At 43.9% G+C, this 26,741-nt stretch overlaps 1 protein-coding gene across 1 annotated transcript; it reads left to right on the forward strand.

Moving 5' to 3' along the window:
* The first annotated feature begins 1,955 nt into the window (after positions 1-1,955).
* Positions 1,956-26,317, forward strand: LOC131293162 (piezo-type mechanosensitive ion channel component). The gene is given in 31 exon segments (XM_058321240.1): positions 1,956-2,083; positions 5,446-5,541; positions 5,603-6,152; positions 6,225-6,525; positions 6,952-7,110; positions 8,467-8,560; positions 9,197-9,324; positions 9,399-9,596; positions 9,660-10,082; positions 10,156-10,301; positions 10,373-10,516; positions 10,581-12,131; positions 12,213-12,548; positions 12,619-12,779; positions 13,678-13,802; positions 14,002-14,376; positions 14,487-14,868; positions 15,833-15,889; positions 17,005-17,150; positions 17,839-18,138; positions 19,247-19,641; positions 20,029-20,364; positions 20,851-20,928; positions 21,318-21,443; positions 22,111-22,285; positions 22,359-22,780; positions 23,298-23,640; positions 23,704-24,452; positions 24,515-24,951; positions 25,031-25,247; positions 25,325-26,317. Coding segments are annotated over 31 exon segments (9,324 nt in total). The 5' UTR covers positions 1,956-2,019; the 3' UTR covers positions 25,635-26,317.
* Positions 26,318-26,741: the final 424 nt, after the last annotated feature.

The following is a 26,741-nucleotide window of genomic DNA, read 5'->3' on the forward strand; positions in this document are numbered from 1 at the left end:
CGAGCGAAGGGGGCGTCGTTTCATTGATCGTTTTTCGTAAATCGGCTCTCGGCGCGCGTCTTCCATATCATTTGTTTACACTATCAGCTAGCACGGGTTTCAAAAGGCCGGTTGCCGATGCTTTGGCTTTAATATTTTTATTTGATTATTACTTCGCACCATTAGCTAATGGGCGAATGGGGATTTTTTTTTGCATTCGGTGCCTGCAGCCGGGGTGAATTTGCCATTAGACACGCGAATGGTTTGGTTCCTCGACTTTTCTTAACGCAACGTGGCGTGTACTTTGTGTGCGCGAAATAGGATTGTGGGATTCACTTGCGAAGATCATGTCAAGGGTTTTTGCACATGCCACCCGTGACATTCTTTCATTTCGACCGGCCAATCCTGTTTTCAATCTGCTTGATGCGCCGTCCGCGCATCACGCGAACCGAACCTGACTAATGCTTTGATAAAACGTTGAAATCAGTCCTCGACATGATTCTAGCAAGGCGACACCACCAGGGGCCATCGGTGGTTTGTCATGCAAATGGTCATCGGCGAAACCGGGTTGGCTTCGTCATTGAAGGGCTTCTGCCTTTGGACGATAATTTCCAGTCGGCGGGACAGGAAGGAAAACTCGTTGCGCCCACCGGGCCACTTACACTCAAGATGGATGAAGCATTACGCTGACCGATAGGCTGGGAGGGATAGACACATGGATGAGCCACGCCATAAAACCAGCTTTGAGAACTTCTCATTTCGCGCGCTAATTACGCTAATGATATGCATGCCGATAGTTCATCAACTAACAGGCCGTGCGATCGTCGCGCGTGTTGGTCATGTATGAGCCACGGGCCGTGGACGGGTGATAACTCCACGCCGGAAGAAGTGTTATGTGGCTTGCGAGTGGTTGCGTGATGCTTTTTGACGGACGGCACGTTTTTTTTCTTACGTGAACTCATCTTGCCGGCGTCAACGTCGTGCTGATTGTGGCAGGGCTAACCACCACACAACCATGAGTTTTTAAGAGGGTTAATTTTTTGTGGGCTTATGGTTAGTGGTTTTAATAACCAATTATAAATAATGTTGGAATTATGATATACAATTTTCAAAATTAATTTTTATTTATGGGTGACGAATATAAAAATGTATTTGATTACTTTGTGTACCTAAAACATTCTGATCCAACAATCATTAAAACCCGATGCTTGGCTTATTCATGCTATGTGCGCATCAAACGTAACCTCAAAAAATATGGAAGGAAAACAACAATCTTCCAAGTTGTCTAGTGGTCTAGTGCCACATTTTAAGTAATTTATTTTATTCATCAAAAAGATTGATGCGTCAGAGCATGCCATCTTTCATGACTGGTTGTGGTTTTAATTACGGAACAAAAGTGTTTCCACACGGCATATGAAACTATTCGCGCAGGGTGATAGGATTATCAGATTGAACATAGACTTTTGCGCCTGTCTACTACAGGAAACCAGGTACCTGCCCCTTGCTGGTACCAGCTGGTTCGTGAAGAAACGAATGAATATTCATACTGTAATTGAAAACGGAACTAATTTCCGTCACGTTTCACTTTTGCACCGCAAAAAGGGTCCGCTAAGGGGTCAAGAAAAGGGCTGATTGGGGATTAGGTCTTGGAAAAAACTGGCATGTTGGGTAGCATAAACCTTGACTTGCGGCACTAGGCAAGAGCATGTCGGAATTTCACTTTCATTTTGGTTTAGTCTAGCAGTTCGACGACCTATGGTAGTTGCTAGACATGAAATATTGTGAGAGATTATATCTCTGTTTGGAAAAAGATTATCAGTAACCAGTCAAGGACCATGAAATATAAATGGATATTTTTATTTTATTTATACTTGTTCAATTTCGTGAAATAGAAAATTTAACGTGTGTCACCTTACATTTTTTACTAATACATGCTTTTATTTACTTTCAGGAGAGTTGGATGACTTACGAAAACTGTTGAACCGACGCCTCTTGCGCGCCCAACCTCCTTGACGAACTCCTTTCGTCCAATCGTTCAGGATGGCGAACTACTTCCTGTGCCTTGTTATCCAACGGTTGGTTCTACCGCTCATTCTGGCAACATGTAAGTATCTAGCCAACATCTACCCGTGTAGTCCACAATGCGCAGCGTGGGTCGATTTCTTTGGGGTTTTCCCCTACGAACTATGAAGAAAACAGGTGTGGTAGAATCGATTCCTCTTCCTGTAGGAGAACCGCGACTACAAGGAATTTATCATTAATTTTAATTTACTGCCGATCGAAGCGCGGCGTCGTAAAAGTGGTGCTTTTGGCAACAATAATCGCACACAGGAAGGACAGCGTGCCACAAAAACAAGACACGAGCGAGCGAGCTTTAAGGATGGTACACACCTTGCGCTTCTAGTCCAGGTTTTTCTAAACCAAGCAAAATAAAACACCACTACCTCCAACACCACCACCATCACGCGGAAATGTAATCGGAAAGGTCAGGAAATGGCCGCGTGCGAAGAAAAGGCGGCCCTCGCCGGGCGTGCAGTGATTTGGACGATAAAGAAAGAAAACACACCAAAAAAACAACCCCCGTCCCACGACGGCGAGTGTCTTTTCGGTTGGGCGTGACGGAAACGAAAGGAAAATGATTAAAATGTCAGATAGAATGACAACGAACGGGGTGGTGGGCGGCCGGTGCCGGTGGGGTTGGGTTTGTATAACGGCTGGTCGGGGTATCATCCTTCCGTTTTTCGTTTGTTTTTTACCGGATGTCGAAGTGATTCCGAATCCGGCATGCCAGGTGGAAGGCTCCGTTTATGGTCCGTTGTAGGAGGGAGGAATGGTTTTTTGGAAGGAATTTCTGGCCCGTTAATTTGAACAGTTTGATGAACTAAAATAATTTGTGCAAATCAGTTCAACTTGGAATCCATTCAGTAGTGTATGATTAGAATTTGGACTTATGAAAAGTATTTCGTAAGTTAGTTTGATTTTGTTGACCTTGTTTTGTTTATTTTATTTTCGTTATTTTTTTTAATATTTGTTGCTTGTTTTGTCTTTGTTTCAACACTTTTGTAAACAATGTTGCATAAACTTAAAATTAAATTCAGTTTTCTTCTCCATTGTTTTGGAACGAACCTTTTTCATCATTTCAATTATATTACACACCTACAAAGCGGTTGTTATGTCATAAAAGGAAGATTCATTCATAGTAACTCCGACGAACAGAACTTTGTTTGTGTGGAGAAAGACGCACGTTTTCAGTTTTCTTTGCCTCACGATGAGTTTACGGTGGGCTGTTAAACTATTACGCCAGGGTTACAGCATTTCACACTTGGATCTGCTAGATGGGACGGAGGAAAAGTCATTATGTCACGGCAAAGCAAACGGTGCAAACGGGGCCAGCCAAAGAAATCACTATCGGAAACGGAATCGATTGACCTGTCGGCCCTTTTCTCCTCGACCACGCGGCTTAGCCTGTTTATGGACACATCTACACACATGTAGTCAGGGTGTTATGTTGGCGAATTGTTTCCTCTTTGGAGGCTTACTAACGCCATCGCGAACGGAGGTTGATTTGTCCATTCATCGATGAGCTTAGGGTATCCTTTGCAGAAGGATCTAGGAACTCGTTCATTCGCGAAAGGTGAACGAAACATGCGTCAATCAATCCCCTGCCATCCTCCGGCCGGTGGACAAACAACTCGTGTCCTTCCCTGATCGGATTAGTGAAACCGTTGGGGAGTCCATTCCATATCCGCAACGGTACGAAAACCGCTTAGTATCAGGTTTTATACAAAAGGTAGAGCTAGAATGTTGGTTGCCGCCATTCAACCTTGCTTAGAATTCCCTTTTTGGCCTAGTTTTCCTGCGGTCAGTAGCACGTGTGGAGTGTACGATTTTTCGTGCTTCATGTTTCAGACTCTGGTTGGGGTCAAGTTTACCAAATCGTGCGACACGCTCGTAAAAAAAGGAGGAACAAGGAGAGGTTCCAAAAAGGCAACTTTAACCAGGTGACTTTTTCGCGCTGCCTGCCTAATTGATTGTCTGCTACACCGGGAAAAAGAGGTCAACACGACGCTGGCCATTCCATCGAAAACGGATATTTGCTACGACCATGCATCTTGTGCCAGGAGCCAAGGACAGGAGTATGGGTCACCCTTGTGTGGCGTGATTAGTAACGGTGGTGCGTTTTTCCGGCGTCGTAGAATTAAAAAGGATATAAATCATCAGCCTGTAAGTGTCACGATCTGGCACGGACGATGAAGAAAAAGGTAGTAAACGCACGGTTACTATTCTATCACGTCCCATTAGCGCCATTAATGTGTGCACCACACATAGAGCAACCGTGTGCACGCTGGCGTACTCCCTCGAGCGCCACTTGTATGCTAATTTTATTACACTTTTTCCCCTTTCCACTGGATCCTTCCCGGACTAGTGTGTGTAGCCGTTTCATTCCATTTTCGTCCTATCGGCGGATTTGCGGATTTGTGTATGTTCCACTGCGTCCCCAGGGGAATCTAGGGGAGGTCGGCACTAGTTGGTAGTAAAGAATGCTGCCATTGGACTGAGTGCTGCTTCCGGGAGGATCCATTTGGGCTCGCCCTTTTCGTCCTTGTGGAAGATTATGTCCTCACCTGCAACGGGGGTATCCACGGTCGGGGTTTTCTTCTATCTATCGTTTTATCCTTGTTAGCTGGACTGCGTTTGTGTTGAGTTTTATTTTCCGCCCTTCTGTCCTTGCCCGAACATCACGTTTATGCGCTAGTTGAGTTTTTAGAGCGTGGAATGAAGCAGTGCGTGTCACACTTTTTTTAAGCGGCATTTGAAACCGACCGGGTTTTGGCCCACTTCCTGATGTTGGTGGGAGTACTGCGTGCAAGGATGTAGAATTTTCCTTAGTACCTTGTTCGTTTCTGAAGAAAAAATGAAATGTTGAAAAAAAGGAACCCAGCGTAAACAATATGCTTCAGGGTTGACAAAAATCTTAAGTTTGAATTAGATAAATTACATTAATCAATCCCCGTGTCCTGTAAAAATCGAAAGTCGTATAATACTCGTAAAAATATGAAAATTAATAAGTTTCAGAAAGACCACAACCAAAAACATCGTAATATGGGAAAGGCTTAGTAAATCGATTATGTAGTAAGTGAAAACATACCTGGAAACGTTAAATTGGAATTTATGTTTCACTTAGTATATTTTCGTAATATAGCATTTTAAAATTATATTCTAATCCGTCCATAATCAGAACGAACTACTATACTACGAAAAATAATTTTTCCATAAATACGCCTTTATGCCTGTTTTAAATAATATTTATATATATAATATTTAAAACACACAATATTAATTAATTCTTCAAAAAAAAAAAAAAGGATCCTCACTTATTCATGGTTTCAACACATTTCAGTAGGATAATGACAAGTACTCCATAAAATATTAAATAATGAAATCTGTTTAATATCCGTTTTCTAGGTTTGCTGATGAGACCGGTAGGACTGGCCGTTCCATATTTAATATTCCTGCTGGTTTTGCCACACGTGCCTGTTGCCAACAAGAAGACCATCCTGGGTAAGCACTCTCATATTTGGTCCCATGAATAACTTCTCTAATTATTCTTCTATATCTTTAGGACCAACTGGACTCTTCATGAGGTTGCTGATCCTGGCGACAATCCTCGTCCTTGCGGCGGTGGTAACGTTCCAATTGGTGCTGATCGGTTTCCCAAGTAGTTCGGTCGAGAGTTGCCAGCTGGGCGAGATCGTGCTCCGGCACATTGGGCTCGTGTCGTTTAACGGGCTCGGCGCGTGGATGGTGGTGTACTGGTTGGCGCCGGAGGTGCTCCTGTTCGTCGGTGCCATCATCGTGCACATCTTGCTGCGCAAACTGACCGGCGTGATAGTGCCAAGGCGACGGGCAAATGCATCCACAGCGGACGATACCGAACAGGGTACGGTCGCTTCTTCCGTGCTGGAGTCGACGTCCGTCGTGCCGGAGGAGGAACCACAGCGGAGTCTAATCAGCCCGGAGCGGTTACCATTCTTCACGAAGCTCGGCGTGCTACTGTCCATGTGCATGCTGTGTGTGACCGGCATTCTGCAACCGTCGGCGCTGAGTGGCGTGTACTTTATTGTCTTTCTTGGCGCCGCCTCGTGGTGGGCCTGTTATAAGCAGTTAGACAGGTACTATAAGCGATACTAGTATGTGGTTATTATGACGTTAAACGTTTTCATTTCATTTTCCACTCATTTCAGAGCGTTTGGAATAGTTTTAAAGATCACACTGGTGTTTCTAGTCATACACATCATCCTGTTCCTGTCGTACCAGACGCCCTGGCCGCAGAAGATGTTGCCGTTCAATGATACGGCCGCACGGGTGCTCGGCCTTAAACCCATACTCAACTCCTCCTGCAACCCATTGGAACTCAACGTGGCCGACATCCGAGACGTGCACTTTAACTCGGATTTTGATACGGATGTTTATCTCAATCCTATCTTCCTGATACTCTGCTACTACTGCATCACGCTGACCTCGTCATTGCTACTGCGGACAAGAGTAAGTAGAGTCGTTTCGAGCATGGGTAAATCCGTTTTTTTTGTTTTCCCTTTATCATATTGAAACACTTCGGTTGTTGACTTACCAAATTAATACTTGAATCCAACTTTCATCCCATCGCTAACGCCAACTGTATTGGATTATTGTCTTGCATGGTGTACTGAAACTAAATCGCCCTTCGTCACGTAAAACTATAATATTCCCTTCCTTTTTGCTTGCGTATTGATTCCGGATTGCATACGCAAATTATCAAATTGATGTTCCTGAATTAACTTATATTATAAAAATGCATCAACGCTATTGCTTGCAAATGCTGCCGCAACAATAATGTGAACCACGTCGCGTGGGTTTTCACAAAAATCAAAACGTATAAAACAATATTCTACATACAAAAATGTCGCACCGCCATGTCGTACATATACGCAGACCGACGCCGAGAAGGAAAAGAAACGACAGGATCTGTCGAGTCAGCTCGAAAATGGCATTAGACTGCAAAATCAAATTTCCTTCCGTATGCAGCGCAAGAACATCCTGCGCAAAACGCTCACCAGCGATCGGTGGCGTGGTGCTGCACGGAAGGTGAAAGTAAGAGACACTTTGTTTATGTCCTTTTTTCATTTTTGCTACATTTTCTTCTTCTTTCTTGTTTACCGTTTGGGAGAGACTTATTTTTAACTGCTGTTTGCTGCTATGCTGATGATTTGCTTGCGTAAAAAAATGATGCTTGATTTCTATGATTTGTTTAAATTATTTACAAAGAGGTAATATAGCTATGTATGGCTCGAAGTTATGTAATGCCGCAAAAGGTAGGTTTTTCAAAGGTGGTACAAGTTGTATGTTTATTGCTTCAAATTGATGACCTCATTAATGTGCTAACATGATCAAAAACAGAACATCAATGCAACTGCTTTCAGCAATCACCTAATTGACTAAACCAATTGTCCCCGCAATATTTACAACTTTTGCTAACCTTTTGTTAAGTGTGTAATACATATTGATAATACCCTTGTTTTGTTCAGTTTTACTACTTATTTGATATTTACTCATTATTAATACTTTATTACAATTTTTAGATGTTTTCTTTCGACTGTTTTACTAATTATTTCTTACAAATCTGTGATTGCTGATTGTGTGAAATTTTATTCTTTCTTTTTTCCTTTTTTCTCTTTCTTTTACTAAATTTGCGATCGAAATTCGTCAATTACTTTTCATGCTCTTTCAAACATCGCGTCAAACATGGACTTCTTTCTGGAACTTTGTTCGGCACTCTTTCTACTTCTTCTACTACTTTTTTCTCTATCTCGCTGGGTTATTGCGACCCGTCTACAACATGCACTCATTTTTCATTCATCATTTCTCTTTGCATCATCATCATCATCATCAACACCATCACCTAAATCACATCTTAACATTTCCGTCGCGCGTGTGCTCGGTTTTTGGGAATATTTGGTGTGGACGCGTGTGGGGTTGTCCTCCGAAAAAAAAATCCAAAGGAACAAGCGCACTATGGTGGTCCTAGTGCCCGAGGATACTACACCTACGGTAGGTCGACGACATACGGCACGACAGGCAGCAGCACACTGGTAAATTGTGACGTTCCGGACGAGCGAACACCCGTACGTATAGCAAATGCATTTTGCCACCCCTTCCCTCCGCTCCATTGTAGTTCGATCCGTTTTAGAATAGTAAGAATATCGAACAGAAGGAAGAGAACTGTACGGATGAATTCGGCGGCTTTATTAAACAATATGAGCTTTTTTACAAAATTTCAAATACTTCCTAAACGTTCTTATTTAACGTTAATGTACTTGTCACATAGTGTTTACAATCTGTGTGTTTTCTGTACCATACCTGTGTGTGACTGTGTTTATAAGATGTTGTTCTACTTCAAACCATCGGATGGACCATTTCTCATAACGATTTTAATAATTTTCCTTTCAGCTGATGCGTCGGGGAACGCATAGAATACGAGACGCTTCTGCCACCGACGGCAAAGAAAATGCTCAAACAGACCAGATAGCATTAGAAACATTAGGTAAGTGGGAAAACTTCTGGGGGGCATTTCTAGATCATCCAGGTGCTTTTGAAGTGGCACGCTGAGCAATGCTCAAGGTAGATAAATCACGTACACTGTTTCCTACACTCTTCAAAATTGGTTCCAAAAAGAAACCAAACTAAACAAAGCAGGTTTCTATTTAATTTGGGATTTATTGTACTCGGTCTGCTTTAGTTTTTTGTTCACGCTAGATTTCAGTTTTTGCTAGTTTCGTCATCTCTTTGCATCGTTTTTCATCCTTATAACATAACTGTATAACTACGTTGACAACAATTTAACTCGTTTTTTTTATTCTTCGTTTCTTCATCTTCCCCCCTTTTGTTACCATTGGCATTATGGATTTTTGTGTCTTTTATGCTTCTCGTGCAAAACCATCATCCCTTCCTCAATACAAACACCCCTTGTGTGCCTGTGTTTGCGCATCTGTAAATATGGTCCGTGGTGCAAATGGGTGAAACGCAACAAAATATCAACAATATCGGTGTGATCGGATCGTCGATCGGATGAAAACCTATCAATGAAAAATGATACGACACGACATACTCTGTTACTGACTGATCTTTACCACTACCCTCTGACCTCTCGGGATCGGGCTGGTGTACTAATGTACTAAAGCAACACATACCGCCATTTCAGACGAGGAAGAACCATCCAGCTTCTTCGAGCAAGCACTGTTGGCCATTCGGAACGTGGCCACCTACATCTATAAGAATAGCTACATCTTTACGAACGTAATTATGATGGTAAGTGCTGCATGATGACGATCGGAGGGATCGTGTGATTGGTGCGATCCTAATCTTCCCGGCCTTGTTTTCAGGTTTGGAGCATCATGTACCATAGTTGGTTGACTTTCGTGCTGCTGATCTGGGCCAACCTGATCTGGATCCTGCCGAATCATCGAAAGAACATGCTGAATTCCAGCCCGTTCCTTGTGATATATGCCGAGCTGCTGCTGTTGGCGCAATACCTGTACGGAATGAACCTGACCGAGGCTGAACTGCCGACGAAGTTTGAGGTAAAAGTCTCTCAATCCGTGTAATAAGCAAACGGCGGCGTGTATAAGCATTACTTTCCGTAGGGATCGGGTATCAACCTAGAGCAGTTGGGTTTCGTGCGACGCCTAGAGTATCCGTGTGTGCCACTGCTCGTGAAGTCTTTGTTCACCACCATGTTCTGGATCTCACTGCGCCAGCTCATTCAGGAAAAGCACACGGAACGACGTGAGTCGATGATTGCCAACATGGCAGCGCCTTTGCAGCTACCGGTAGGGGCCGCCACAACAGCTGCCACCGGACCCTCGCCCTCGTCCGATCGATCTCAGGAAAAAAAGTCTTCCGCCATTGTGACGCGCATGGCGAAGTTTTTCAAGTCCTTCATGATCAAGTTTTGGATCTGGGTGGTTGCTCTGACGCTGTTCCTGTCGGCAATCATCGGCAACCGGATGACCGTGTTCCGGATTGTGTATATGGTGCTCTTCCTGTGCTTCGTACTTACATTCCAGGTGGGCTATATGGTGGATATTGAAGAAATACCACTAAGAACCTTAACCAAATCATGTTTCTATTTTTTTACAGTTTTCTTTCCGAGTGTGGCGTAGAATAATGTGGGTTTTCTGGGTGACGGTGATCGTTTACTCGATGATTATTTTGGTGCTGGTGTACTTGCATCAGTTTGAACAGTTCCCCGGGTATTGGGAAGCAATAGGCATATCGAAAGAATTGTAAGTTTGGATTTGTGATAGCCCATTTAATTTCTGGGTGGGATATTGCTCAAGTGAAATTTTTCTTTCAGACAAGAAGATATTGGACTGGAGATATTCAAGACGGGTCAACTTTTCTTGCACTTGGTCAACCCGACTTTGGTGGTCATCATCACCGTAATCCAGCTGCACTATTGTCATACGAGGTTTTTGGTGATCAGTGAAATTCCTTCCGTGTAAGTTTGTTGTAGGTTAGACACATCTTTACAAATCAAATCAAATTTCAATTAAATTTTATAGCCAAGACCAGCCGGAATCGGAACAAGATGTTGTTTCGTCAACCGGCGCTGCTGGGTATGGCACGTTTGACGACAAAGAGGCAAAAGACGATGCAGTGTCAATCTCCGAACCACCATCGCGAGCTACTACGGTTCAAGAGCAGACACCAAAGCATGTGCCGACTACCGCTGCGCCTTCAAAGGATGCCCACGATGACGACGATGATTGTGAGAGTGAAAAAATTGAAGATTTCCGCTTCCGCAAACTGTCCCGACAGGAGATTACAGGCTACGCACGTAGCGCATGGCGGCAAACGTTGCAGCTTGTGGAGCTTACGTGGTTGTTTTTCGAACTGCATCTGCTGAAAATAGTGCTAATTGTAGCCTTCTCGCTGAGTGTGAACTCGGTCAACTTCCTGCATCTGTTGTACGTCGTCCTGTCGGTGTTTACCGTGAAGGCCCACCTAACCGGAAAGCACAACTCCGTGATGCACAATCGGTTGATAAGGATCACTCGTGTCATGTCGCTGTTTTCAGCGATCATGCTCATCCTCACCATGATCTACCAGGTGAAGTACATCAAGGAGGAGAATTTCCAGAGCACTTGCCCGGATAGCATCGATCCGGATACGAACTCGATGGACATGAACAACGCCAAGTGGTTCGGAATGAGAAAAGCGGGACAGGGGCAGACACTTTCGGATTTACTGCGACCGTACCTGGTGTACATTATCATCGTGACGGTCCATGCGGTGACTATCTTGCGGCAGACGATCCACCGTATCCGGCAAGGGAAGTCTCCAAAGACGCCTCCGTTTATGTTCCCGCAAGTGGGACGCGCCGATGCGGATAAGAACATTCGGAATATGATCATGTACCTGTTTAATTACGGCTACTACAAGTTTGGCGTTGAAATATCGCTCGTCGCACTAATCGTAGTCATCGGTAATCGGATGGACGTGCTGTCCATGTTCTACGCCGCCTGGCTGGCCGTTATGTTTCACATGACGCGGGCTGGATTACTGCGCGTGTGGAAATGGCTGACGTGGTTTATCGTGATCGGGATTCCGATACAGTACGTCCTGTTCGTTGGGCTCCCACCGTTTGCGTGTGTCCCGTACCCGTGGGTCATCGCGCGTTTGGATAATTTCCGCATCTGGGCGATGCTACCCGACAACACGGCCCAGTTTCGAGCGGTCGCCAATAAAATGGTGTCCGACTTTGTGCTGCTTATGTTTCTGTGCCGGCAGACGGTGGTGTTCCGGTTGGAGCACAGCCCGCCGAATGGCTTTGGCGGAGGCAGCAATGGGCCGGTGCTGGAAGATTTCAACAAGCTCGACGAAGGCACCTTCCAGAATCCGACGCCAGATTTTATCACGAAAATACGCAACTGGTTGGATGTGTTGAAGCGCTTCCTGTTCCTGGTGTTTTTCTGGCTAACGCTGGCCGTAGTGTTCCTGTCCGGCTCGAGCCGGGTGAACCTGTTCTCGATCGGATACTTGATCGGGGCGTTTTTCTTCCTTTGGCAGGGAACCGATTTCTACCTCCACTCCATCGAGTATATTTTGAAGAGGTAAGATACAATGTCAATAGTTTTCATTATTTTGTCCCATTCATACCTATCGATTCCATTCGTTTCGCATTTTTTTCGCAGATGGAACATTCTCATCTGCTACAATGTGTTCGTTATTGGGGCGAAAGCGTTCTTGCAGCTTTTCGGGTGTCTGTTTATGGACCAGCTGATGAACAACACCTGCTGGGTAATGCAACTGTTCGGCATCACCTGTCTCTCAGCATCACTACCCACGCCACCGCCCGGCACGGGAGAACCGGGTGATCTGCAGTGCAAACCTCCCGATCCGTCCGACGTCGGGTTGTTCTGGGACGGTGTGTGTTTTGCCTTCCTGATTCTGCAACGACGGCTTTTCTCAAGTCACTATTTCTGCCATATTATAAACGAATCGAAGGCGAGCAAATATTTGGCTTCAAGGTAAGCGAAAACGGAATTTCAAAGCACGTCGCATAACAATTTCATCTTCCTTTGCTTTTCTCTTTCTCAGAGGTGCCGAGTTGATAGAGGAGCTGCGAATCAAAGAAAGTACACTGGAGGCGGAACGGGAGCGACAGATACTGGAGAAAATCAAAGCCAAAATGGACCGCATTAAGGCGACTCAGCAAAAGATTCTGGAGGCGGTTCAGGATCCGGCTACACACGCCATAGGTAAAACCATTCGGGTCCTCCCTCTGCCCTGGTACTTGCTCTCCAGTAGCTCCAGGCTTCAGTTGACTTTGGTTTGCAAACTTTAATTTATTCGATTTCGAACCGTTCATCGTGGTTTTCCAAAGCGATATATTTTCCCTGAGACCGGTTAAGGGTTGCGTTTTCTGTCAAGATCGATGTTCCTCTTGTCGTTTTGGGTTAAAAAAGCGGCGTATATGACACGAGGATATTCCGGTAGATTATTCATCGATCTATCTTTCCATTGAATAGTGTTTAACAAACAATAGTTGTGAATAAGTTTTTGAAAATCAGTTTTACATGTAAGTATTTTATGTTTTATTATTTTGTACAACATTTAAAAAGTGGTGGCAAATGGTGTCCAGGTTTATATTTTTTGGGATCCATTTCCGAGAGCGGTTATTTATGATGTGTTAAATGACTTAGCTTTCGCATTATATTACACCATTCCAACTCTTCGGAAAACCGTGTCATCGTCACATCACACCCTCATGAAAGGCCTTTTTAAACCATCCACTTTGCATCGTAGTGTTGTTCCGCACCGCCGATTGTAGTTTTGTGACCCAACAGCTAATAAGGGTCTCACTGTAGTCAGTTCGCAGTACAAAGATAATGTAGCATTTGACAACAACTGTGAGTTGCACCAAGTAGTTAGATGAGATTGATCGCAACCCGACAATTATGAGCTAACCAAATGAAGCGTGGTGGTGGTGGTGTTTCCGTTTTCTTCTCTTTCTTTCTGAAATTTCTTTCTCTTCAAATCGCGTTGTTCGCGCATCGTGTCTTTTTGCTCCGCTATTTATCACATTTCCGGCTCCCCGGAAAGATGCCGAGCGGCGTCAAGCGCTTCGGGCGACTCATAGTTTATCATCATATACAGGATACCATACGCCGATAGAAGACGAAATAGCTGCCAACTCGATGTTCATCGAAGGCGAGGGACTCTCAGAAATGCCCTCCGACAACGGTGGATTGACGGTGGGTCGTGGATCGTATCAGACGCAGGTTGGTTTTGCTATTTTTAAGAGAGAAGTTTAGCATGCAGTTCGAACATGAGTGTAAGTAAAGGGTGGTCCATCGAAAAGTTAGCGGTGTAAACTTGGTATATGATAATGTTTCATCAAAATTTTCCTGTAGCTAATTTCTATGGACCACCTTAGAATAATTTTTCAATGAATAATCGATGAACCTGTTCGATCCGTAGGTACCATCGCCAAGTTCCGCCCTCATGACCGTATCGCTGGACGCATACCTGGATCCGCAGCGAATGTCATTTGATTCGCCAAACGATTTGATGGCACGCGTTTGCAGTCCCGATGACACGTTTCCCGTATTTTCTCCACCACCCTTCGAGAAGGACCAACAACAACCCGTTTACCCGACCGTTCCGCCGGTGGCAACCACCGTAACCGCAAACACACTAATGCCACCGGCTAAAACGATGCCTCCGGCTCTTCAGACCCGTCAGCATCGACGACAGTCAAGCTTGAATGCGGTCTCGTGGCCGGCAAACCACGAGCTTACAATAAGTCCGAAGACGCAGCATCGTGTACTTCCTGCCGCCTATATGGCAAATGATGTAATGAACTTTTTATCAAAAAGTTTCTTGTTCGAGCAAACTGTTCTGGCAGAAAAAGAAGAACCTTAGTTCTAATTTAACGATTAAAAATTGTCTCACTCACTTTGTAGGATGCTGCCAGTCGAGAAAATGAACAGCAGCAACATTCACCGCGTTCACCTCGCTCGCCTCGCTCGACAACCTTTGCCCCAAATCAACCCCGCCACCAACGTCTATCGAGCATGGGTTCCGGGTCGGGCATGCCGGACGAACTGGCCGGCGGCGGTGGCGAGGCGATTGGTGGAGGAGCGCGCCGCCGGTCCAGCTTTCTGGTGTCCCTCTTCGTGGATGATGATACCCAGTACGATGGGGTAACAACAACCGTGAACGGCGGCCCGACCCTGTCCCGACGAAGGTCACGCTCGCGCAGCTACTGGGGTCCGGTCGGGGAGGCTGGCCTGCGGGATTCGATCCGTTCTGCTCGGTCGCGTTCGCCCGTGTCCCATCACGAGTGTAATTATTCCTTTCCAAAGTACCATTTTTTACTTGATGTTCGTGTCCGAGCCGTTTTTATTATCCGTCTTTTATCATCGTCGTCTCTATAGTCATAGACTTTTTTATATAACTCCTTTAATTCCGTTCACTAAATTTAATCGCATCCGTGTATTCGCTTATGTGTTAGTTAATTGGACAGTTATCTAATTAATTCCTCGACACCCTCACACGCCGCAGCTTTCGTCTCTTTAGTCTGCACCTTTTTCCCTACGTGACACCGTGAAAAAAAATATATAACTGCATCAACCGGTATATAACAGCATATGCTAGTACATAGTAAATAAGTGGCTGTCGCCTACGAGCCCAAGGTAAGACTGATGATCGCTGTTCCGTTAGAACGCAGAATTATAGAAACTTTTGTACTTCAACTACAACTGTAAATACTGCAACAATAAAATCAAACTCGTTCCTGCTGCGTTTCTTCATTATATTATTCTACATATTTTCTATGTTCTGTCAATAAGTTAAATCGTGCTAAGAATACTGATCGGTCACCCAACATGTCGTCGAAACGCGTCGTGCATGCAAAAGAAACTCATCATGATATTCTGCTATGTTCTTCGCGTCGTTCACTAGTGATTCTAACTGTGTGTACATATTATTATTTTAACAGCATCGCAGTAAATAGCTTTGTCACGCTTCGTTTTTTAAACCAACATCCGGAGCCGTACGCATATCCGGTTAACCAGATCGATTTTTCAGACTTCTTACGTTCGATAGATACGGCTAGTGTGCCTCACGCGCTTCGCTATGGTTTTCCGTTGATTATCTTCCTAAAATATATTCCTACTATACTAAACGCACGATTATGACAACACAACACAGCCGGCCGCCGTTTCCAGTTTGCCTAAGTTGCCTTTTTAACTGCATTCTTCCTCTTCTTTTCAACCATCGGTTTTGTTTTCTTTCTCTCTTGTTATAGATACTGTCGACCATAGGTCGAGTTTGAAGCGCAAAATATCGGAACACAGACCAACGGGTAACAGACGGACACACGGAGGATTGGAACACTGTTTCCACGATTCCTCGCATATCCGTAGTTTAACTATACTGTTCCCCTGCTCTCTCTCTCTCCCCTCGCCCCACGTTTATGTCAGAGCATTGTTACGCGTTAAGGTCGTTGCTGGTGTTAACTGCTGTTATCATCTAATACTCAACTTTTTCCCTTGCGCACTAAACTTCGGTTGTGGTTAACTGGCTAGAGTATCCGACTGACGCGCGTACTAATCACTAGGGGAGAGATAACAGTCACTGTTCCACTGTGTACCAAAACAACAATGCTCGTTTCCGTGGTCATTTGTGACTAAACCTTCTGGGGGTACTTCCTGTTGGTGGTCTGGTTTAGAATGTATTTTTTTTAGTTCTTTTGATCAACTTTTCAGTTTTTCCATTACGAAATCACTTATTCTTGTTCCTCATTTGGAAAAGGACCTTCCAACAACACAGAGCATTTGCATTAAATTAATCAGATTTGGCTTAACTAATGCTTTTTATATCTTTGTCTAACGGTTCGTAACGGCTGCATACTAATTTGAAACAAAAACTAAGCCACCAAATTAGAATAAATTTGGGTCTACGAACCTATAGCAAGAAAGTAAAATTACGAATATGATTTATCCTCTTCATTCGTTGACATTCAATTTGGCACAATTATGCACAAACGTAATCGGCTACAATACGTCGAACCTTTTTAAATGCGCAAAAGGTTTTGCACGCCATTTAAATAAAATGGTCTCCACGGGTATATCATGTTGTACCGTCGGCTTTCACCGTTCCCTACGTTCGGGGTTTTGTCAATCAGTATTACTTAGCTCTTCGGGTTCAGGTATAACATCACATATACTGTGTCCATCATACGCCACAATAATCGTAACTATTTATCTAAATGCACCCGAAGATCCGGTATCGTGCGAAGGATCTTTGTCCGCTGTCTTATACACACCAACACACCAACCTTTTGAAAAATACGCTAAACAATTAGCAAACATGCTTTCTTCGTTAGATTGGGATTTGTAAGATGGTGCTTAGGTTGATTTGCACTAATTTAACTTTCGTCTTTTCCTTTATCCCATCCCCCCACGCCTTTCGTTGCAGCGATACGATCCGGAGATTACTACATGTTTGAAGAGGTCGAGCAGGAGTTCGAACTGGATATGATTGAACCGCGCGACTACGAAGATGAGTTGGAAGAATCGTTACCAAAGGCCCGGCGGCTTAGCCATAGGCTTACACTCGGCAGGGTAAGTTTCAAACTCCGCACTCCAACCTGTTACTGGAGTTCCAGTCTCGACCGATTGGTTTGTCTGCGCATATTAGAATAGAAATTGTGAAAAATATGCATAAAAGCACAAAGAACGATTGGATTTAATTTTACGGTTATCCTTGGTTATTGTTATTCACCGACTTTTCACTGCACTATTTGGTGTTTTGTGTTTGATATGTTAATTTACTGTTTTTCAAGGACGAATCTCAATAAGTTATACATGTTATTTTTAAAGAGTTCTTTCTAAACAGGTTGAACCGATAGTAAATTTCGTTGAATTAATGTTACTATTTGTTATTACTATCGAGGCTATAGAAACTAAATTCAGAGTCGAATTCATCGATAACAACACACAAAAAACGAGCAAAAATACAAATCATTCGTAAAAGCTCGGGTCAAAATTAATACTTTCTTTTTGTTTTTTTCGGATAATAATTTTTGGCTGCCCAAAATCCACCATCTACGACGTTTGTTTAATGCACACAACCTCGTGGATCGTTACTGTTCTTGTTTGCCTGTACAACAAACAATCAAAACCAATGCCCTTGTCCGTCGTGCGTACTTTAACCAACACCACCTGCTGATACTTTTTGCACTGCGTCATTAAATTGTAAAACCCATAACAACTTGCGCGAAAAATATCATATGATGGTCGGAACCACTAGCTGGCAGCACAATTGCGCAAGCAAAGGCACCGGGAAGTCTACGAGCTTGCGTACGGAAAGCGGAATGATAACGAGGACGAGGACACTCTCGGGGCGGAACTGGCGCCTAGCGCCCTTCCTACCGATGACGGATCGGAGCTACCGCTCAGGCGGCGGCTTTCGTCGCCGATCCTTACGCGCCGTGAAGGATCATCGCAAGTCGGCGGTGAACGGGGTCACGACTCGTCCACGACTGGCACCGACGAAAGCGCACCGCAACGATCCGCCATTTCCGACCCACTGCCAGGTCATGCTCATTCAGTGAGTTTTGCGTTATGTTTTTTTTCGTTTTTCTTTCTCGCCGTAGATTCGTGCTCACGTTAAAATTTTCGATTCATTAGTCATTGTTCACAGTTAACTGTTTTATTTTTTTCATATTTTAATTCAGTTTTATATCATTCATTAGATCTTTCCTTCGATCGTTGTTGTGAAAAGCTTGGTTACATTTTTATCATTTTTATTTTTGTTCATTTCATTATTATGGTTACATTTTCTTACATCCATTTCATCGTGTGCCTAACTGGTTCTGTTAAGTTTACTCGTTTCCTGTTCTCCTGCTTTGCTATGTAACATTATGTACAAGTACTTTGTTTTACTTCTCTTATAAATATTGGCTGACAAATCGCAGGCAACAATAATTGTGGTCTAAATGGTTTGCATGTTTTTATTGATGTGCATGTAAATTGCCATGATTTGGTGGATTTTAGTTACTTCTATTTACATATTATTTTATTTGTTTTTTTTTCTTATGAAACATTTGCTTCTTGTGTTGAAATGTTAAGCTCAAGTAATAATGATACGGATATATTATAAAATTTTGTTTGAAAGTGTGTGTTTTCAAATTGGAATGACCGATAAATTTTATAAAATTATCGATTTATCAATCATATCTTATCATATCATACTTTGCTCGTGGGCTCTTGTGTGTTTTTTAGTTTTATTTCAAACTCATACGGAAAGTACTACTTATTTGTAATAATCTATCGTGTAATATAGAACTGCCTACATCACCGTCGTTCCGTTATACAATCTATGTCATCGGGAATTAATAGTTCCAACTTTCTTGGCGAATCAATTTAAACTGATTCATCTTGGGTCAACGAAATGCAGAAGTTTTTAAGTATATCTGACATTAGCTTTTAGTGGTGCGCGAGTGGGTCGGCAAACGATATGTGTTGGTTATTGTGAATGCTGATCGCTTCGTGGCGATTCGCAGACAAACATGCACACAAACTTCCGCCTAACTGTCCTGTACCTATATCTCGCTTGTGTTACAAAATGCAGCCCAAAACTTTCAACTTTCAGCTCATCCTAACGCTGCTCAAGTGTGTCACAGATCGATCGCTGATAAAATTTGGTTTTATTTTAGGGACCACGTTTACGAAAACCGACCACCGCGTTGGACGAACCGGACGACCAGCAGGCAGGTCCGAGTACCAAACAACAAGAGCAGGGCAGGGACTCGATCTCGGACGAAGAAGTTCGTTTGCTGAGCGATGAAGACGATGAGGTGGAGGGCAAGAAAACGCCTCCCGAGGAGAAGAAAAGCAAATTTTCGCTCGCCGGTCTGGCGCTGATACCGGCGTTCTTGGCCGGCGCGATCGGTTCACTCACGTTGCGATTACACCGGGTTTCGCGCAACTATCGTTACGTGATGCGCGTACTGACCCGCGAGAAGCAGGTGCTGAAGGAAACACCCGGCTTTGGAGTTGGCATCCGTGATAACGATGGTGTCTGGACGCATTATGTACCACGATCGGGCAGGTAGGTGCACAGCTGGCGGGGACATTCGTTTGCCTCACGCGTAGACATGATGTCCGGCTGGTATGCGTAGCGCTTCTATTAGGAAGCATAACCGATTTGTTTGTAAATAACCTTTTATATAGTGGTAATGGAATATTTTAACATAAATATGATGAGCGAAGGGGAAGGCGTGTGGTTCTAATATGAGTACGTCTATGCCTATGTGGTCACATGGATTTCTGACGGATTGTTGGCTTCGATAGAAATCGCTTCAGCTAGAATTAGTGACCTAGACTGCGCTGTCCAATGTCCTTTTATATAGAATCCATGTTTTATCGCCTGGCAATATCGGTTGAGTTTTGTTATTATGATTTTAACATTTACTTCCACCTTCCTGTCTTAACGCAGCAGTAGTAGCGCGACAACACCGGAGTCCGGGGCGCAGAGTCCGGACTCGTGTAGCAGTAGTCAATCGTTGTACCGTCCCGGTTCACCCCTATCCACCAGTAGGCATGTACACAGTAGTAACGCTAACAACCACCACCTCCCTCACCAAACCGACCAAACTGACCAACGGCCGGAGCCCCCGGACCCAGATACGGTTCCATCATCGCCAGCCATAACAGCCACCGTCACGACCCAACCAAACACCACCACAATCGCCGCCATCAGCGAACCGAAACCGAACACATTGCGCGACTCACAGGACTGCTTGGCGATAGAAACGTCGCTGGGCGACCAAGGGTAATACCACACACACACACCAACCACTGTTTGATGATAAACTCCTAGCGATTTACCGGCTTCGTCCCATCTGAATCATTCTTTAAACACGTAACAGGTCGTTTGCAGTGTAACATCTGCGACTCAACACAACAACCAACGATGGGTTGCGCTTCTACGAATTGGCTTTTTGAAAATGTACAAGCGTTACTAGGGTTTTCCTTTGGAACATTATCATTTTGTTAGCTTGCAACGTTTTTTTTCATTTTCTTTGTAGTATCAAGCAGTTAAATTAATTTGCTTTGCGTATTAGACATAACAGATAAGTCTAGAACAGTTTACAAATCCTGTACATATCTGTACATTTTTGTACACATTTATCTGGGTTGTGATCTGTCTTTGATTTTTGAAACGGATCATCACTACAAAATCGCTGCAAAAAGCACAATATTAGACGCGTTCTGTATCTCATATGATTCTTATTTCCCCCTCATGCTTAACGTCCAGAATGCACACAGTGAGTGGATTGGGAGCCGCTCTGGCCATGATTAGCCGTAAAGATGCTTTCAAGGATGAGTAAGTATCGATGGAAACGGTGCCAACATTATTACCCAACCGTTATGGCTCGTTATGGTTGTTTCGGATCGATGTTCTTCTAGTGCGCATACGATCAAGTTCCGATTGCACCTCTGTTCTTCTGTAGCAGCGTAGTGGTAGTTGCTTAACATTTCGTGACATGAAACTATCCACTTGTTATTTTTGTTTCCTCTTTTAAAACACCGATCATGGTTAAAAGATTTGTACATTTTTTCCTGTTTTGTATTGAATTTCTTTTACTTCAGTTGTTTGATTCGAGACAAACTATGGATTGCCAATTATGAGTTTGTACCTAAAAACAATAGTTTGAAAGTTACGTTGCATATGTTTAAAGTTGCATATGCACCTCCTGAAACCAAAACAAAAACATGAATCATACATATTCACCGTAGGCGCAGTACTAGTTTACTACCCGAGATCCTCATCTCGGCACCGTCACCCGAACGGGGCCTGTACAAGGATGGGATACCGTATCGCTACTATTCCAATGACACACTGGACAGGTACATCCTTTCCGTTCGTGCAACACAAACATCCCTTTCAAAAACACACATATCCACATTGAACACAGACTTGCATCGCTGGCACAGGCTGGTACACCAAACCCACCACCACCACCCAACTACACCAAATCACTCGATCCACAACGTGGTTGCATACTATAGCTTCTATCGATCCACAACTCAAATCTCCTCAACGGATACTACCTTCTAATAATTTCTCTGGCACAGTGACGGTTGAATTGGTACTCTCCAAACTATTTTAAAACATTCGTTTTTCTTACCTAATACACTCTAGTTTGATGCGCACCTTTGGTCTGTTGTCTTAATTAATCGAAAATCACCTTCACGATTGCAATTTAACAGTCTAACTATCGATTTGAACAAATAATTTTCTATACTGGCGAAACATATGTTTATTATATACTTTCTAGATTGTTCAATTGCTTGTGAATGGTTGATGTATTTGGCATTCCTTATGTACATAAAATGTATTTTTTCCAAAAATAATTAATATGATTAAAAACAAATGCTAATATTGCTTCAACTAAAAGCATGAACATATCATAGAAATGTTTAAATTCATCGTTTTTGTCTATTGAATGTGAAGTTTTAAGTTCCCAATCATGACATTATTTACCGACTACCATGATTTATCCCCTTCACTCAGTAAAACTGATGCCAGCTCGACGGATGCCATCAAGCGCACGCTCGACGAAGTGAGTTCGGAGGAGGATTTTACATCCCGGAAGCATTCCGTTCTCGTTGAGCTGCTGCAGGCAGCATGGTACGCGATCATGTCCCATACCGATTTTATCTGTTTCTTCGTCGTATTTCTGAATCAGGTTCGTCTCGCAATTGTTTAAAAGCTAATAAAATATACCTAGAAAGTATTTATTAAATTTGTCTTTCTTGCAGGTAAATTCGGCCAGTTTACTCTCTCTTCCGTTGCCACTGATGGCGCTCCTGTGGGGTACGCTGACGTTCCCGAGACCCACGCAAACTTTCTGGACGATGCTGATCGCCTACACGCAGATGGTGGTGTTGGTCAAATGTATCGGGCAGTTTGAAATGTTCTGGTGGAATCAAACACCAATTCCCTCAAATCAGCCGTTCCACGTGGCTCGTTTGTTCGGAATTGAACGTAAGGACGGCTATGCCACGTACGATCTCATCCTGTTGCTGATGTTGTACTGCCATCGCTTTATCCTGAAGTCGCTTGGGTTGTGGAAGGCAGATCCGACCGAGGAACCGGAGCTCACGGAGGGTGTATATCAGGTCGACCCGAACGACGAACAAGCAAAGACGTTGATGGCGTTGGCTGATGAGAAGGGAAAGAAGTAAGTCTAAATGGGATCGCTTTTTCGTTAGTCGTGGTACTTTCATTACGTCATTGTCTATTGTACTTGCATTAATCCTATTTTTATGGAAGAAACCATCGTATGAAGTATTTGTGTCTGCTCCGTGACGCAGTCTGGAGAGCTTCGCATCCTCCCCAAATTCGTGGTATGCATGTTCAATGTTCAACCAATGATCCTTTTCCTTACCTCTTTTAATTCAATCGTTTTGGAAATTCATAAAAAAAATGTAATATTTCTTTGCATTATGGAGGTCGAATGTCACGAAGAGAAACAATCGTGGCATATGTTAAAGAACACTTGGTACGAAGGCACATTTCGAAAGAAGATATCGAACCTCCCCTCGAAAAAATACCCTTCACGAAGGTGAAAGTACTTGTGCATCGAAACAGCTTGCGGTATTGTTTCATTTCTCGTTAATTTAAGCTACATTGAATTTACTATTTCAGATCAAGATGAGGCTTATTTGAAAACTTATCGGAGCATTTATTTTTTCCAGACAAGAGACGCTAGAGATCCGGCAACCGGGTGAAATAACTGGACTATCGATGGTGAAAATCAACGAAAAAGACGGTACAATTGTGGAAGAACAAACGGACCGTACTGTGTCGTCCGATGGAACACCAACTCAGCTTTGCGTCACGATTCAAGCGGAATCCAAGAAACGCTACTTTGTGCAGATCGTGAAGGAATCCTTCCTGCGGTACTCGTCGTCCCTGAAGGCCTTCTTCATCCAGCTGCTTGATCGGCAGTCTCGCAAAACGGCTGACGTGTATGGGTACATGTTTCTGTGTGATTTCATCAACTTTTTCGTCATCTTGTTCGGTTTCTCATCGTTCGGGGTAAGTGGGAATGGGCGGCATGTGGTGGCGGAATAATATAAATTTTTCGTCTTTCTATTCTAGACACAAGAAGGCGACGGAGGAGTACTATCGTACTTTGAGGAGAATCGCGTTCCAGTCACCTTTCTACTGATGTTGATCATCCAATTCTTCCTTATCGTGGTCGATAGAGCGCTGTACCTGCGCAAGAACATCACCGGCAAGATACTGTTCCAGTTTTTCCTTATAATCGGCCTGCACGTGTGGATGTTCTTTGTGCTGCCGGCCACGACGGAGCGCAGCTTTAACGCGACCACCCCACCAATCCTGTACTACATGATCAAGTGCTTCTATCTGCTGTTTTCCGCGTACCAGATCCGGTGCGGCTACCCGGCACGCATTCTTGGCAATTTCCTGACGAAGGGTTTTACTATGGCAAACTTTTCTGGTTTCAAGCTGTTCATGACCGTACCGTTTTTGTTCGAGTTGCGCACGCTGATGGATTGGATCTGGACGGACACATCGATGACGCTGTTCGATTGGTTGAAGATGGAGGATATTTTCTCGAACGTGTACCAGCTGAAGTGCATGCGGCAGCTGGAGGAAGACCTGCCGGCACCGCGCGGACAAAAGAAGGGTCTGCTGGTGAAGTATTTGATGGGTGGTGGTATGATGTTGGGCATTATCTTCCTGATCTGGTTCCCGCTGGCACTGTTTGCGTTCAGCAATGCGGTCGGTAAACCAAACATACCGTACGATGTGTCCGTAACGCTTCGCATTGGTCCTTACGAACCAGTGTATACGATGAGTGCACAAAACAACAACATTCACGGGTAAGTTACATGCGTATGTTAATGATGGCTGAATCTGTAAAACGCGCGTATTCTTCTGCCAGCCTAACGGAAAGCAACTGGAGCAACTTTACGGCACCGTACGCAACCGAACGGACGGCCCTCACATTCCTATCGAATTATGAACCGGCGGACGTTGCGGCAGTCAAGCTCGGGCTCAATTCTACCTCCATCTGGAACATTTCCCCGCCTGACCGGGTGCGATTGATCCACGATTTGGAGTCCGGCACGAACCTTACCTGTCGCTTCCGGTATGTTATCAGTCGGGTTTCGCATTCGAAAGAAAACCCCGGTATCGTGTCGGAAGAAGCGGAGTACGAGCTTGGTGACGAACCACGGAAAGCGTTGTTAGCAATGCTATCGAATGAAACGGTCCCGAGTTTGTTGACGGCCATACTGCCCCACCTGATGCCAAAGTTTTTGCGCGTTCAAAATAGTGGCTCAGTGAGACCGATCCATCAGTTGATGAAAAATGCAAATAGTAAGTAGGATAGGAAGGGGAATCGAAGTGTAAGTAATTAAACTAGGTATCGTTATGCTAATCGACCGTGTTGTTACAGCGGACTCGGATTTGGAAAATCTGCGAAACTTAAGGCTGCGCCGTTTTCAGAACGAAAACAGCATCACCTGGTGGGAGGTCCAGGAAGATTGCTCCGATAGTCTGTACGAAAAGTACTTTATCCGACTGCCGTATGCCGACTGCGATAACTATCTGGTGATGTACATGTTCAACGATAAGATATTCCCGAGCACCATCAGTTCCATTGCTGCTGGAGGGTAAGTTAATGGAGTTCCTGCAATGTAAATGTGACCCACTGATCGTTGACCGTTCTATATTTTGTCGTGTTATGTAGCATCATCGGTATCTATTCGACGATGATTCTCGTGTTCTCGCGAATGCTTCGCACGAGCATTTTCTCAGGAGCGAGCTCGAAGATCATGTTCGAGGATCTCCCGTACGTCGATCGGGTGGTGCAGCTGTGTCTCGATATCTATCTGGTGCGCGAATCGTGTGAATTTACGCTGGAGGAAGACCTGTTTGCCAAGCTGATCTTCCTCTACCGATCGCCGGAGACGATGATCAAGTGGACGCGCCCGAAGAACGAACCTGGCGGCGACGATGAGACGGACACAATGGCCGACGTTCACCCGAAACAGGAATAAATAGCCCGAGGAAATTATGCTTTCGCTAGGCAATTTATTGTCTCCTGGTTTTTTGGTAAACATAACGCCACTATCGCAAAACACAAAGAATCGATGGACACGACTGAGGAAGAACGGTTATTTTGGTGTGTTATATTTTGTTGTTCTTTGTTATGTTTGAGATACATTTAGAAGACAAACAATTGAAGCAATAACTACGGCGCACGCATGAAGTAATTGTTGATGGACAATCGAGTATCTACCGGGATGCGGTGAAAGGATTTAGGTTGAAGCCTTGCATCAACATATTTTGTATTATCTCGACTTAGCTTGTTAACGTTTCGAAAACTGAGCAATATTCAATGTCGATTGTTTGTAAATAATAAATAAAAAACCTATTCCAAACCGAACGTCCGAAAGCTCCCGTGAGCTTCGTATCCGAAGAGTGGCCAACGAGTGTAACGACAATTAGGATTAAGTCAATCGAAAGCTAGTCGAGGGCGACACCGAGTCGGCCGATGGACTTATGGAAGTCATTCGTATACACCTATTTTTTTTAAATTATTCAATATCATACTTGCTGCATCAGTAACGTCGCTTCTTCCTTCGCTTCTTCCGGGTGTATAGGATTATTACGGTTATGCGAGCATATTGTGAGCCATTTTTTGTGTGAGCCGAGCAATTGTCGATTAAAACGTTACGGGGACACCCTTTGTTACCAATTATCGAATGCGTGAGTCGACGGCACGAGTGCGCACACAGGGATGGAAACTGGCGAAAACATACGATAGTTTTCATAATCGACAACCACACCCCTTTTTGTAATCGAGAACGATGATTCTACAATTTTATAGTGCGTAATTCAATCGAAATTTGTACCACCACTCTTGAAATAAAATCGATTACAATTGATGCGATAAAATAAATATCATTTCATATCAATGAAAACGATCAAAGTAGTTCTCGTGTAATAGAGAAAATTTTGGGAAAGGTTAACTAAAACGACACACTGAAGGTTTCCACTTTACAGAAAACTTCTGTATTTGAGTTTATTTCCAAACCATATTTTGTTTCATTTCCAGCCAAAGAGAAGCGTCGACGATGGTAACACCATGAACCACATGTTGT

The sequence above is a fragment of the Anopheles ziemanni genome, chromosome 2 (genome assembly GCF_943734765.1).
Source record: "Anopheles ziemanni chromosome 2, idAnoZiCoDA_A2_x.2, whole genome shotgun sequence".
Lineage (NCBI taxonomy): Eukaryota > Metazoa > Arthropoda > Insecta > Diptera > Culicidae > Anopheles > Anopheles ziemanni.